General features: G+C 39.9%; 1 protein-coding gene across 1 annotated transcript; it reads right to left on the bottom strand.

The window, feature by feature from the left end:
* Positions 1-1,996: 1,996 nt before the first annotated feature.
* Positions 1,997-3,368, bottom strand: LOC109188573 (peroxidase 15-like). Its single transcript, XM_019339212.1, has 4 exons — positions 3,150-3,368; positions 2,864-3,046; positions 2,567-2,732; positions 1,997-2,475 (listed from the first exon to the last, which is right to left on the bottom strand). The coding sequence occupies exons 1-4, from the start codon at positions 3,366-3,368 to the stop codon at positions 2,078-2,080; spliced, it is 966 nt and encodes a 321-aa protein (XP_019194757.1). The 3' UTR covers positions 1,997-2,077.
* Between the last annotated feature and the right edge of the window lie 12,433 nt (positions 3,369-15,801).

Raw genomic sequence — 15,801 nt, 5'->3', positions numbered from 1 at the left:
TACATGGATTCCTACCATATAGTTCTAGACATACGAAACATCAAGAAGACGCTCAAATAGTTCCACAAAAGAACATCGGGAGTCAAAAGACCAAATACCGAGTCAAAAGAATCACGGGAAACAAATTCCCAATCAACCACACACCGTACCCCGCGGGTGGACCCACGGGTAGGCCCCTACCCGCGGTTCCGCCCGCGGGTACATACCCATGAAGCCTTGTACCCCGCGGGTAGGCGGCGGGTAGACCCCCTGCCCGCCGTTCCGCCCGCGGGTACGTAACCCTGTACAAAATAATCCCTTCGGGGATTTTCAACTCCAAGCTCAAATTCAAGTCCAAAACATGCCAAATCTCACCAAATACAACAAAATGACTTGAATCAAAGGAATAGCCAAGCAATGTCACACAAGAACCCTAAACACAAGCTCTAGATATGCATTTTCACAAGACAATGCATCAACACTCACATTTCATAGCAAAATCACATGTAGAATCCAATAAATCATCATATAGGTAAGCAATATAGATTTTGTAGAGCATGGGTTACCTCTTTTAGACAAAAAACCTTCTCTTAACACCTCACCAAGCTCCTAACAAAGCTCACCCTCCACGCCCACTTCAAGAACACACCGAAAGATCATAAAGATTCTATCTTTAAGAAAAGACACCTTAGAAAACACTAAAAACACAAGATGAACATGGATCTTACCCTCCTAGATGCCCAAATGTATGAAAGGTAGAATCTTGGAGAGAACTCTTGAAGTTTTGACAAAGCTTCAACTTGGCTTGAAAGAAAAGCTAGCTACCTTTTTAGAGAGAAGGTGGAGCTAGAATTTGGAAAGTGTAATTAAGGAGAGAAATGAGGGTGTTCTACTAGGTTAGCTTACAATACTAACACAAGGTGAAAAGTCAAGAATACCCTTACTAACATGAAGAGGTGTAAGGGAACTCCCTTCAAAGCTCAAGGTACAACTTTGACTTTGGGGTTGACTAGTTAATTACTTGTCCCCGACTATTGAATTTCCGGGATTTTAAGAATTAAATTACTAATTGAAATAGGATTAATTATTTAATTAATCCCTTAATCGAATTTGGATTTCGGGGTGTCACAGAAGAGCTAACTTTTCATATTAGGAAGCGGTGAAGTTGATAGGATTGGACAAGGAGAGAAAAGCCAAAAAGGAAAAGGTGAGAGAGGTCACAATTCCACGACAATGTGCGTTGTGCCTCACGCTGTGGCATCCACCGAATCACCAACGAAACAGGGGAAGTTGCAACGCCACGTTACACCACACGTTGCCAAGACAAGAAGAAAAGCCAAATTTCTAGAAAGTCCAATGTGTGTGGCAACGCACGTTGCCACACGCGTTGTGGAGATGGTCGATGTTCCAACGCAGGAGCAACGCGCGTTGGAGGGAAACTGAAAAATGTTGGATTTCCAGAAAGTTCAACGTGACTCACAACGCACGTTGCGAGTCACGTTGCAAAGAAGGCGGAGAAGGGCAACACACGGAGCAACATGCGTTGCGAAAGCAAAATACAGGAATTCGAGAATAAAACCCTCTAAACCCCTATATAAATACGCCTAATAACTTCAGAAACATATATGTATAAATAAATCTACCCACACAATTAATGCATTCATACTTACTAATCTTGTTTCTGTCAAAATACATTCACACTTTGGAGGAAAAATTTTGTGGCCATCATGTTGCTTTAATATATATATATATATATATATATATATATATATATATATATATATATATATATATATATATAAAGATAGAGATATAACCATGAAAACTTTGTTTGATTTATTAAATTTCATTATTGTTTTTGACTTTTTTTATGCCTTGGCAAGTTGGCATGGGATGAAATATTATTATATTGTTAAATCTAATTCAAAATTTAATTCTAAAAATCGTGTACTTAAAGAAAATTATATAATTTCAAAACATGAATAAACTTTATTATATACTTTCAAAACAACAACAGAATTATAAACTTTATTTTATTATATTTATATATCTTTATATCTGGTGCCACATAATCCAAACATTATAGGTACATGCAATATTAATTCGGGTTTCTACAATTAGACCTAATTTCCCCACTAGACCCTGTTAAAGGGTTTATATTCCCCATGTTAATCATGGCAACTGCAAAGCTCTCGAAAAATGCAGTTTGGTTTTGAGCAAAATGGTTAACCACACCGGGCATAGACAGCAACACTTGATCCGATGGCAGAAGACCCTGATTCTTCAGCAATCCAGAGAAGTAGTTGTTGTCAAATAAATTTGGGGTTGCCGGGTCGAAGTTGGCCACGTTGGATGCAGATCCATTCTGGGGACAGGTGTTCCTTAATATAACCAAGTAGGCAGGGTCTAGAGACGGGTCAGGGTTGCCGGTATTGTTGAAATTGTACAGTCTGTCGTTGATGAAACGACATTGTACACGTCCAAAAGTATGTGCGCCTGCAATATAATTAACATGATTAAAAAGTAAATCATCATTGTTTATAACTACTAGTGAGATGCAAGAAATATGTGTGTCACACATACTTACCAGATAAAGCTACGACATCATTAATGTTCAAGCCAACCCTTGCAAACTTTTGAACAATTTCGTTCAAAGTTGCGAATGGAGAAGGAAGATTAGTTTCAGCACCTTCCTTGTTTGATGTTCTTCCATCCCGTCTGCCCAACAACACATTCCATGAAGGGCCACCACTCTTCATGCATATATATATATATATATATATATATATATATATATGTTAGATTAATTAAATCAAGTCCATCCATAATATAATTAGTAAAGCAAAAATAAAAATGGAAAACTATATAGGAGAAATGTAATCACCAGTGAAACCGAGGCTTCGGCAGCGAGTGCTAAAATATCAGCACATGACACCACACCTTTGCAAACGTCCTCAACCTCAAGCTTGATGTTGTCAACAATGTCGAACCCCCTAGCAGAATTCGCATTTGGAGCTGCACCTTTCTCGCTTTCATTTCCGTCCAACAAAATTGAACCATCACAACCCTGCAGATCAGACCAAGTCATTAATTTAACAAAAAAAAATCACACACACACAGAGGTATATATATGTATGTATATATTCATGAATTCCAGGCCGGAATTTTACGTTAACAAAACAGTCATGGAAATGGAGACGGATAAGGCTGGCAGTAATGCGAGAATCCGCCACCAAGGATCGCTGAATCACAGTGCGGACAACGGTAGAAACATTGGGGCAAGTGGTGGAGTAGAAGGAAGAGCTGAGCTGCCCATTTGTTCCACAGAGGAGTACGGTGGCGGCCAGCACGGTGGCGACTGCGGGAAGCAACGAAAACTGGGACGCCATATATATCCTATCTTTAATGAACCAAGAATTAAGTTGAGTATGTAGTAGTTGAACTGATATATACATACAAGCTATGGCCGGGATTATATATAAGCAGGGCGGGGTGGGATTAATCATGGAGCTAGGAACGCGGTTCTCGACACACCAAACGCCCAAACCACTTTTTTTTTTTTTTTTTTTTTTTCCTTTTAGTGTGTGAATATATATTATTGGAATGACTTTCAAAAAATATATATATTATTGGAATGTTGCATATAAAACTTCATATTTACTCTTTTAGTCAAGATCATATTTACACGCCAATAACAAATTTATATGAACTTGTTACATTAAAGTTTACTACTAAGCTAACAATATAACAAATTTGAGTAGAATTCCCATAATAATATTTAATGCTATTGTTTTACCAAAGTAACTACTAATATTTAATCCGAGAAAACGACGCTTTTGGCCCCTCAATTGTTTTACTTTTGAAAATTTAGTTCTACTAGAAATTATGGAATTTCCGACCACCTGAAAGTGATCTTAAATCAATTCGAAAGCAAAAAGTGGTCAGAAATAGCAACAAAGATTTTTCCGGATACTAAAAGTGGTCGGAACAAGGCTTTCGACTTGATTTTTTTTTTTTAAGATCACTTTCAGGTGGTCGGACATAATTTTCAGCAGTGTGATTTGAACAAACCTTACCCTTTAATTGTTCATAATGTGACACATTTGGTCCTTCATGTTATATAATTAGAATGGTTTTAAAATTTTATTTTTTATGAGGTTATAATTGTCCAAACTTTTCAACCATTTAACTTTGTTCTCCTTGTTATTGCCCCCCCCCCCCCCCCCCCCCCCCCCCCCCCCTTAAGTCAAGCGGATAGTGCAATTGAGTCCCCTAAGTGAAAAAAGCTTCATTTAAGTCTCCTAAACCGGTAAAATTGTTTAATTAAGTCTAATTGAACTTATTTATCAAGTTAAATCGATGCGGTATTGACACGTGTCCTTTTTTATTTTTATTTTTTAAAACAAATGTTTTTATTTATAAAAAGTTAAAAAGATTATTTATTATAAATAAATTAAATTTAAAAAAAAAAAAAAAAAAAAAAAAAAAAAAAAAAAAAAGAACAGCCGCCGGCTGTCAGCACCGGAAAGTCGGTGATTGTGTTATTCACGGACAGCCGTGGCTGTCCGACAGGACGGCCACGACTGTCTAAGGAAGACGGCTTGGCCGACGAAGGAAGACGGCTTGGCCGACGAAGGAAGACGGCCATGGCCGTCTTCTAGATCTGGAACGAGGGCTACGGCCTTCGCCGCTGCCCTCGTTCCAGTCCCCTCCGTCTGGAATGAGGGCGGCGGTCATGGCCATAGCCCCCGTTCCAAATCTAGAAGACGGCCAAGGCCGTCTTCCTTCGTCGACCATGGGCGTCTCCGTGAAGAAGACAGCCACCGGCTGTCCGGCGCGGATAGCTGGTCGCTTTTTTTTTTTTTTAATATATGTATTTATTTATAATAAAAAATATTTTTAATTTTGAATAAATAAATTATATAAATTATTAAAAACAATTCTAATTATATAACATGAGGGACCAATTGTGTCACATTATGAACAATTAAAGGGTTAGGTCTGTTCAAATCAATTGACAGGGACTAAATTTACAAAAGTAAAACAATTGAGGGGCCAAAAGCGCCCGTTTTCCCTTATTATGTAGTGGTATAACTGTCTTTATACTCATTATTCCTTACAATTCCAAACACAACCAAACAATGAAATATAATTGATATTCTCAGTAATTTATTTTTCACCAACCAAACAATGTAATTACTCTTCCCGGTAATTTCTTTTCCATGGAATTTAAATTCCATTTCCCCTCAAATATTTTTCGCGAACCAAATAAGGCCTTATATTGGCTGTTTAACTAAGTCAAACAGCTAATAGTGATCAAATAAGTCAAAATAAACTAATAATAAGCTAACTATGTTACAAAGCTGGGCCAAATTGTTTTTGTGTGTATCCTAAACGTTTTCTTAGTGCAGTGAAAACTTTCGTTTTTTGCCTAACTGATTTGATGATGAACTTGTCAAAGTCCGTGCGGTTTAGTTTCATTGTGAATTAACCTTTTTGTTTCAACTAATGAATGGAATTTGAGTTATGAAAGTTATCCTGTTACGGTATGGACACAACACATTTCGTACATTCCGACAAATATGTTAACTTCTGATTCATTAAATGCAGAAATTATCAATAAAATGTGAATGATTAATGCACTCAAATTACACAAAATACAATGTAAACAATTAATTAATTAGAAGTAAACACTTTTAGGATAATAAAGTTATACTTGATATGTAATGACGTATAACCATAATTCTTTCTTTATTAGAAAGGAAATCAGTGCTTTTAGCCTCTCAATTGTTTTACTTTTAAAAAATTTAATCACAGTCAATTGATTTGAACAAACCCAACTATTTAATTATTCATAATGTGACATTTCGGAGAAAATTTCAATTTTGGTCCACTGAGTATTGCACTTGTGTTAATTGCAACACTTGACTTTCAAAAATATTAATTTAGTACCTTGACTATCCAATTCTTATCAATTTTGGTCACACCGGCCAAATTACCAGCCAAATGTGACCGGAAAACCTTAAACATTTTTAAAATTTTTATTCATGGGGGCAAAAGAGTCATTTTACATTAAAAAAAAAAGATTATTTGCTTCTTCTTCTTCCTCAACACCTCCGGCGCCATATTCGCCGGAGTTCCACACTGCGTATGCAAAAGGCCATCTCTCCACCCAATACAGCAATTCATTCATGTAATCCGGGAAGATCCATGGAGCTTCACGTGCTGTCTAGTCCCCTAAGAGCAAACATCGAAACCCTCTCTCTTAAGCAACTAATGGCCTAATTCGACTACAGAGAAGGGTGAGATACTAAGAGGAGATGGATTTCAGATTTCACTACAAATAATAATAATAATAATAATAATAATAATAATAATAATAATAATAATAATAAAGCATTGAACCCGACTCCCTAGCTAGAAACTCAAATAGGGTTTAATCACTACAAAAAAGAGATTTAGATGATTATATACAGAAATTTGGAGTTGGACAAGATCCTAGTGAAGCTTTTGGAAAGTTCGTGGTCTGTGGTGTTGAAGTTGTTATTCGGACGAGAGGAAGCTGGGGACGGTGGCCGGAAATGGGAGTTGGGGACTTGGCTGGAGGTAGAGGCTGTGACGTTGGAGAAGGAATCCGTTGATGGAGGCCGGAGAAGGACGCCGGAAATATAGGTTGGAGACGGAAAACACTTCCCAAATTAGAAGGAACAAGAAAACACGATTTTACCCCTTCCAATTCAGTTCAAATGTTGACTTAAGATTTTTCGGTCACAATTCGCCGGTAATTTGGCCGGCGTGACCAAAATTGATAGAAATTACATAGTCAAGGTCCTAAATTAACATTTTTGATAGTCAAGTGTTGCAATTAACACAACTCCAATAGTCAGTGGACCAAAATTGAAATTTTCTCACACATTTCGTCCATCATGTTATATAATTAAAATTATTTTTAATAATTTATATAATTTATTTATTCAAAATTAAAAATATTTTTTATTCTAAATAAATACATAAATATAAAAAATAAAAAAAAAACAAACAAACAAACAAACAAAAAAAATAGCCACCGGTTGTCCGCGCCGGACAGCCGGTGGTTGTCTTCTTTACGGAGATGGCCATGTCCGACGAAGGAAGACGGCTATGGCCGTCGTTTAGATCTGGAACGAGGGCTACGGCCATGGCTGCCGCCCTCGTTCTAGACGGAGGGGACTAGAACGAGGGTGGCGGTGAAGGCTATAGCCATCGTTCCAGATCTAGAAGACGGCCATGACCGTCTTCCTTCGTCGGCCATGGCCGTCTTCCTTCGTCAGCCATGACCGTCTTCCTTAGACGGACGTGGCCGTCTTGCCGGACAACCACGACTATCCGTGAAGAAGACAGCCACCAACTGTCCGGTGCGGACAGTCGGTGGATGTTCTTTTTTTAAAAAAAAATTTATTTATTTATAATAAATAATCTTTTTAATTTTTAATAGATAAAAAATTTTGTTTTAAAAAATAAAATAAAAAAGTAACACGTGTCAAAACCATATCGATTCAACGGAGCCACCAGCATTAGCTGAATAAGCCATATGCGCCTGAGGTCCCGGCGACTCAGAAAACTTGCGATAACAAGTTAGAGTAGAATGTCCCTAACCATTACATATCTGACACTGGATATTAGACCAGGAGCGACCACAACCACGCCCCCGACCTCCACGTCCACGACCACCACCGCCGCGGGACTGACTATTCCTGCCGCGACCACCGCGACCACGACTCGTCGTCATATCAGTCGGCGCACCATAGTCACCCCCGCCGGTACAAATGAACTCTTGTGAGACCAAATAGTCAGCCAACTCCGTCAAAGTGACCAGAGAACTGCGTGTCAACAGAGCCAGCAACGGACGAAGATCCGGCCGCAAGTTGCGGAAAACATACAAGTTCTGATCGTCAAGAGTCACAGGACGTCCAGCTAACGCCAAACTCTGCGCACAGTTAAGATAATCTGAAACGAAGGAGCCGCCTTGTGCCAAACTCTGCAACTCGTTCAGTAGACGCAGAGCACGGGACTGAGTCGTCGAACCCATCGACTATTCTATCGCCAACCACAACGCTCGTGACGACAACCGACCAACCGCCAACAGCATCGTCTCACCAGAGAGGGAGGAAATCAGAAGCGACAAGATCACCCGATCCTGCCGACGCCACTGAACCTGAGGAGAAAGCGCTGTCGGGTCAACGCCACCATTGTCCGGCGTCGAAGCCGCCGGCGCAGTGACCACTGGACAAGGATAGGTGTCATCGACGAAGTCGAGCAAACCCTGACCTTCCAAAAATGGATCATCTGCGTCATCCAAAATAGATAATTACGCGCGGTGAGTTTAAGGGAAACAAAGTGGTGTGCGGAGGAAAGGCTATTGTTTGGGAAAATGGGGACAGGAGTAGCCTCGGTAACTGTCCGTTCGGAAGAACCATGAACAGTGCCGTCATAAGTCATTCCCAAGGCCTCCATAGAAAGGAAAAAAAACGATAAAAAAAAAAACCTGGAAGCAACTGATACAAGATGAGGATTGGAATTCGGTAGTGAAACGTAATATAAGTCTGTACAAAGATAATATAAGAAGATAGAGAGAGAGAGTCCTAGTAGACTAGTAATATAAGAGTCCTAACCGTCCGAATACTAATGGTGTGTGCTTTTAAAAAAAAATTTAAAAAATTCAATGAATGAATTGATACCAATCATTTAGGTATCTTGTTCAATGTTTATTTAGTTCAACCATTATTTGTTAAATGAATTATTATGAATAAAGAAATTCGTAATTTAAAGAATTTAGATGAGGTTGTAAAAGTGTAAAATTATTATTATTATTATTATTATTATTATTATTATTATTATTATTATTATTATTATTATTATTATTATTATTATTATTATGCCTACCCTATAGGTCTTTCTATATGTTAATCTAAACAGGTAATTTTTTTAAATATCTTTTTACCAACTGTTGATATAATTTGCTAGTCAAACCCGATAACATAATCCGCTATTTGCTAACTTCTAACGCTAACCGCTAACCGCTGATTGTCAAGCAAGGACATTGCGAGATAGTTTCCCACTTCAATTTGTTGTGTGATTTGAATACTCTCTTTGTCAACAAATTTCCCTAAGTAGTTATTATGACTGGCTTAATTATTTTGCTTTTATTTTTCATAGTATTAATAAAATTACCATAGTAATTACACAGAAGAATTTGAATGATAATTTATTTTGTTCTCATAGTATTATACCTTTAAGTACATAAAAAAAAAATAGACTATCAAAAAATTAATTGTAATAATTATTAAAAAACCTAATGATCCATCTTTAATTGTAATTATACTATAATTATAGTAATTATTATCTTAATTATCATAATAATTATTAGTCAATTTTGAAATTAATTACTTAATTACCATAATAATTATTAGGTAAGTATACTAATATTGTGCAATAATACTATTATACCTTAAATTTAAAAGAATATATATATATATATATATATATATATATATATATATATATAAGTTGTCACATTTATTTAGCTATTATTTACCATAGTAATTATTAGATATTATATAGTAATAGTTTGTGAGGTAATTTGGGCGAGAAGTTGTAAAATTAAAGTAGGATATTGTTTTTATTAGTAGTAAAGATATAGATTATTAATAATCTAACAGAAAATTTAATAGATTAAACTATTTAACAACAACAACAATAAATAAATAAATAAATTATTACAGTAATTTAAAGAGTTAAATAATTAGCACAATATCGTTATAGATCATTTTACATACAATCAAATAAAAGTAAACAATTCATTTGCCAAATAATTGTTGGAAAAATAGCATAAAATGGCATGTTATGTGGCTATTTTGTGGTACAATTATCAGTGGGGTCCACTTCCGATTTGGGTCAGATCAAAGTGGATTCGGGTACTTCGTAGTGAGACGAAGAGATTGATATATTGTACGCTCAAAACGGATAATGGGTGAATGAGATATTGATCCTCAAAGTAGACCCATTTGAGTTGGAAAATGAAGGGAAAAAGTGAGCTTTTGTCCCACATTGCTTTGGAATGAAGATTTTCCCCCCTTCTATACAAGAGCTCTTTTGAAGCTTGTAGAATTGTATAGCATAGAGGCTCTCTCGCGCGGGGGAGGGGGGGGGGGTGTGCAAAACAAATTCCAACTAGCAGAGATTGAAAAAGGCTTGATTCAAGCCCGAGCTCGTGTGCGCCGGCACCTGCGGGCACGAATGTCGTCCGGAAATTGGCTGGCCTTGCGGGCTAAGTTATGCCAAACGACAGAATCATTTTCCAACATACGCCACACAGAATCATTTTCCAACATACGCCACTTGAGGTTTCGACCTTTGGCCGAAACAGTTGTCTCGGCCTTGAGGGCCGAGACAGTAAAAGGGGCGGCCGAAACTTCCAAGTTTCGGCCTGGTGGTCGAAACTGGAAGTTTCGGCCTACACGAACCTGTGCAGTTTTTGTGACCGTTGGGTGTTCAATTCTACTGTTACGGAATTAATTTTTGAAGTTAATTCCAATTTTTAATTTTCGAATTGAAACCCAAGTTTAAGGCTGCTATTACAGGAAGGTGGAGGGTTGCCCTTAAGTGCCTAATAAAAGCTATTTAAATCCTTCACCCCTATATAAGGAGGAGTTGGGCAGTAGAGTTTTACACACAGTATTACACAACACGAAAGTATATTTTTCCAGCTTCAAAAATCTCTGCTTCTACTCCTTCTTAGCCCTACTGTGTTCATAGCTTGTCTTGCTCGCCGGATTCCTTGTTTGAGTGCTCAAACATTGAATCACTAGCAAGTTTTATCCTAGGAAGCCTAGGCCACAACGCTCCTAGCATCTTTGGGAGGTGGCAAATAAGATTTTAAGGAAAGAGTGCTCACTTGACTCTTGCAAAAACCCAACACCAAACACTAGCTAAATTTGTTCATCTTTTCTTCCTCTCTTTCCAGAAAATAATAGTCATTTTTATTTGATTATTATTTGTTTTTCTACCAACGGCTCCTACAGTCTTAAAACCTTACATATATTTGTTTTCCCGTTGGTGGTCTTCTCCGAATTTCCTTGAAGAAAATGGAGCATCCCGTACTGCCAATTGATGGGGAGGATAATGTTGTTGCGGACAACAATGGAAGAAACGGCAACAATAACATTGTTGCGGATAGCAGTGGAGGGAATAGCAACAATGTTGCTAATTCCCAAGCTACACCAGTGAACGTTGGTTCACAAGATGGTGGGAGCACTGAGGGATATATTCCCATGTCTCGGGTACCATCGGTACCGAGTGGTTCGGCTGAAAAGCCGGAGAAGTTCACCGGTGTTGGTTCGAACTTCAAGAGGTGGCAACAGAAAATGTTGTTCTACCTAGCAACTCTAGGCTTGACAAGGTTCTTGTCCGAGAAGGTTCCCGAGTTGAAGGAACAAGATGCACAATCCGTGATGGCAGTTGGCTATTGGAAGGATTCGGACTTCCTTTGCCGAAACTACATCCTGAATGGATTGTGTGACACGCTATATGATGTATATCGAAAGATAAGCACATCAATAGCGTTGTGGGAAGCTTTGGATCATAAATACCGAAGTGAGGATGCCGGCTCAAAGAAATTTGTAGTTGGCCGATTCCTCGACTTCAAAATGGTTGATTCAAAGACCGTGCTAAGTCAGGTAGAAGATTTGCAATTAATCTTTGATGAGATCCGTGACGAGGGCATGGTGCTAAGTGAAGCCTTCCAAGTGGGATCTGTGATCCATTTGTTGCCTCCAGGGTGGAAGGACTTCAAGAACTACCTTAAGCATAAGCGAAAGGAGATGAATCTGGAGGACCTGATCCAGCGACTCAGGATTGAGGAAGGGAACAGGACGAATGATAGGAAAGTTCCTATCGTTGTTGGTGCTAAAGCCAATGTTGTGGAGCACGGTAAGAGCTCCAAGAGGAACAAGAAAGATAAGCGAAAGTTAAGTCCGAAAGGTGGCGTTACCAAGAACAAGTTTCCTGGTGAATGCTACAATTGTGGCAAGCATGGCCACAGAGCCTCTGAATGCAAGGCTCTTAGGAAGAAGAACAAGAGTTCTGAAGCCAATGTTGTTGGAGATAGCAATCAGAAGGAGGTCGAGATTAGCCTTTCGGCTATGGTGACCGAAGTGAACCTCGTGGGCTCAAACCCTCGTGAATGGTTCATTGATACCGGTGCAACCAGGCACTTGTGTTTCAACCGAGAGATGTTCAACACCATTGAGACTTTTGAGGGTGAAAAGGTGTGGATGGGAAACTCTGCTCAGTCTGCTGTGGAAGGCATGGGCAAGGTGGTTCTGAAGATGACTTCCGGGAAGGAACTGACGTTGAACAACGTGCTGTATGTTCCTGAGCTGAGGAAGAATCTTGTGTCTGGCTCTCTGTTGAACAAGCATGGCTTTCGCATGGTGTTCGAGTCAGACAAAGTAGTTTTTTCCAAGTTAGGGATGTTTGTTGGTAAAGGATATGTAACTGATGGGCTGTTTAAGCTCAATGTAATTCCTGTTATCAATAAAAGCAAAGTTAATTCTGTTTACTTGCTTGAGTCTTCCAATTTGTGGCATGGTAGACTAGGTCATGTTAATTTTAATTCTATGCGTAGATTAATTAGCATGGACCATATTCCTAACTTTCAAATTGACACAAATAACAAGTGTGAAATTTGTGTTGAGGCAAAACTAACGAAAGTACCTTTCAAATCGGTTGAAAGGGAAACTGAACCACTAGAATTAATCCATAGTGATTTGTGCAATTTTAGATCGATACAAACGAGAGGTGGTAATAAGTATTTTATCACATTTATCGACGATAGCACACGATACTGCTATGTGTATTTGCTTAAGAGCAAAGATGAAGCCGTTGATAAATTCGTTCTTTATAAGAATGAAGTGGAAAACCAACTTAATCGGAGAATTAAGAAGGTTAGAAGCGATAGAGGTGGTGAGTACGAAGCACCTATTGGTGACTTTTGTGCAAGTGTAGGTATCATACACGAGCGTACGGCACCTTACTCACCTCAATCGAACGGTGTTGCCGAACGAAAGAATCGTACATTGAAAGATATGATGACTGCGATGCGTATAAGTTCGGGAAGATGCTTGGGGTGAGGCGATTTTGACAAGTAATTACCTTTTGAATAAGGTACCCCGCAAGAAGCTCGATAAGACTCCTTATGAGCTGTGGAACGGTATGAAACCTTCCTACCAGTACCTGAAAGTGTGGGGGTGTCTTGCCAAAGTGTTGGTGCCAACACCTAAAAAAGTAAAGATAGGTCCTAAAACGGTGGACTGTATCTTTATTGGCTATGCACATAATAGTAGTGCTTATCGGTTTTAGTACACGAGTCTCATAATCCGGACGTACACAAGAACACGATAATAGAATCAAGGAATGCATATTTTTTCGAGAATATATTTCCTTGTAGGTCCAACGAGGGACCAAGTACGTCAAAACGTACGTTTGACGAAACTACGGATAATGATAGTGGGGAATCCGAGAGAGAACCCGAGCTCGAGCCGAGACGCAGTAAGCGGGCGAGAGTTGGAAAATCATTCGGTCTTGATTTTTTAACTTACTTGTTAGAGTACGATTCGGGTACTCTAACTTGTTTATTAGAAAACGAACCTGATTTTATATCTTGTTTGATAGAAAACGAGCCTCGAACGTATGTAGAAGCCGTGACTTCTACAAAAGGACCAATGTGGAAAGAGGCTATAAAAAGTGAAGTGGATTCTATTCTACAGAATCACACTTGGGAACTTGTTGATCTTCCTCCGGGTAGTAAACCCTTAGGATCCAAGTGGGTCTTTAAAAGGAAGATGAAACCTGATGGTTCCATCGAGAAGTATAAGGCTAGGCTTGTAATCAAGGGTTACAGGCAACGCGAGGGCCTCGATTACTTCGACACGTATTCTCCCGTGACGAGAATAAACTCCATTAGAATGATACTTGCCATAGCCGCGTTGCGAAACTTGGAAGTTCATCAAATGGATGTGAAAACCGCTTTCTTAAATGGCGAATTAGATGAGGAAATCTATATGGAACAACCCGAAGGGTTCGTGGTTCCGGACCAAGAAAGGAAAGTGTGTAAGTTGGTTAAATCGCTCTATGGTTTAAAACAAGCGCCTAAGCAGTGGCACGAGAAGTTTGACCATGCGATGTTAACTAACAGGTTTAAAATAAACGAAAGTGACAAATGCGTCTACGTTAAGGAAACGATAGACGGCTATGTCATTCTTTGTTTATACGTCGATGATATTCTCATCGTTGGTAGTAATGATCGGATGATCAAGTCTACTAAAAACATGTTAAATGCGAGATTTGACATGAAGGATATGGGTTTGGCTGATTTAATCCTTGGGATTAGAATCATTAGAATATTAGACTAAGTTATTATTATGTTATTTATTATTATGTTATTACTTAGTCTTGTAACAATCTGTTAGTTGTCTAGTCTTTAGCCTAGAGGATAGCTCTCTCTCTCTGAGAGTATTAATGTATCTGTAATTCTGTTATTCAATTAATTATTTTTTCCCTAACTCATCTGGTATCAGTTAGCCAGTAGAAGTCTACCGATTATTCTCTCTCCTCCCTTTTCCGATCGACAATGTCGTCTAGCTCCGAAAGAACGCACACAATCGCCACCATCTCCTCCCCAAACACTCACCCAAACTCCCTCCCTAGTGCGCATCACTTTGTGTCGTTAAAGTTGACACATCGGAACTATCTTTACTGGAGGACGTAAATAATTCAGTTTCTACGCGGGCAGAGATTGCTGGGCTTCATCGACGGCTCCCGGCCATGTCCCTCTCCCGTCCTCGAGCTCTCGACCGGCGATCAAGCCGGCGCGGCGTCCGTGGTCCCGAATCCGGAACACGAAGCATGGATTGAGCAGGATGCCTCCATCCTATCCTTGCTCATATCATCCATCTCGGAGGAAGTGATGTACCTCACTCTCGGACAGACGACCTCCCGGTCGGTATGGCTTGCGGCCGAGACGGCCCTCGGTTCCTCGTCGCAGGTCCGTTGCCTCAATCTCATGGGGCAGTTCCAAGCGTTGCGTCAAGGAGATAGCTCAACCCCAGAGTATCTCGGCCGTGCTCAGCATTTGGTGGAAGATCTCGCACTTGCTGGGCGACCACTCACGCTAACGGAGCAAAATTTATATGTTTTTAGGGGGTTGAGACCGGAATTCCGGTCTATGGCAGCCTCCTTGGCAGTCACCGGTACACCGGTGACAATTCCGCAATTAGCGGATTATTTGCAGGCACAACAGTTCATCCACGCGGATGATTTTCCAGCTTATGCGCCTGCGTCGTCGACGGCATTATATGCCGGCAGAGGAGGCCGGCATCACGGAACTGGAGGCCGCTCCCAGAGTCGTGGCGGACAGAATCGCGGCAACCAGCGAGGTGGTCGCGGTGGTCGTGGCCGAAACGGTGGCCTGCGTTGCCAGATTTGCGACAAGCAGGGCCACTCGGCGGCTTTTTGCTACAGGCGGTACTCCGAGCCACCGCCATCGGCGCATGTTGCAGTCGCCGGAGATGCTGGCAGTGGCGGCTTGGCTTCGGCAGTCACGTCTTGGCTGCCGGACACGGGTGCATCCACACACGCTACGCCGGATTCCGGTGTGGTCTCGCAAGCCGACGAATATCACGGAGATGATGTTCTGAGAGTGGGTAATGGCACAGGTTTGAAAATCTCGAGTGTGGGTCATGCAGTAATTCCGTCGGTCATTAAGCCATTAAAATTATCTAGTGT

The sequence above is a fragment of the Ipomoea nil genome, unplaced genomic scaffold (genome assembly GCF_001879475.1).
Source record: "Ipomoea nil cultivar Tokyo-kokei standard unplaced genomic scaffold, Asagao_1.1 scaffold1436, whole genome shotgun sequence".
Lineage (NCBI taxonomy): Eukaryota > Viridiplantae > Streptophyta > Magnoliopsida > Solanales > Convolvulaceae > Ipomoea > Ipomoea nil.
This window is presented reverse-complemented; position numbering and strand designations above follow the sequence as displayed.

What these genes read in the sequence shown, in the direction of transcription:
- LOC109188573 (XM_019339212.1), bottom strand. Translation starts at nt 3,368, where the DNA reads ATGGCGTCCCAGTTTTCGTTGCTTCCCGCAGTCGCCACCGTGCTGGCC. An exon ending in TCCATGACTGTTTTGTTAAC is followed by an intron (nt 3,047 to 3,149) that starts GTAAAATTCCGG and finishes TCTGATCTGCAG; the next exon opens with GGTTGTGATGGTTCAATTTT. An exon ending in TGATGTCGTAGCTTTATCTG is followed by an intron (nt 2,476 to 2,566) that starts GTAAGTATGTGT and finishes ATTATATTGCAG; the next exon opens with GCGCACATACTTTTGGACGT.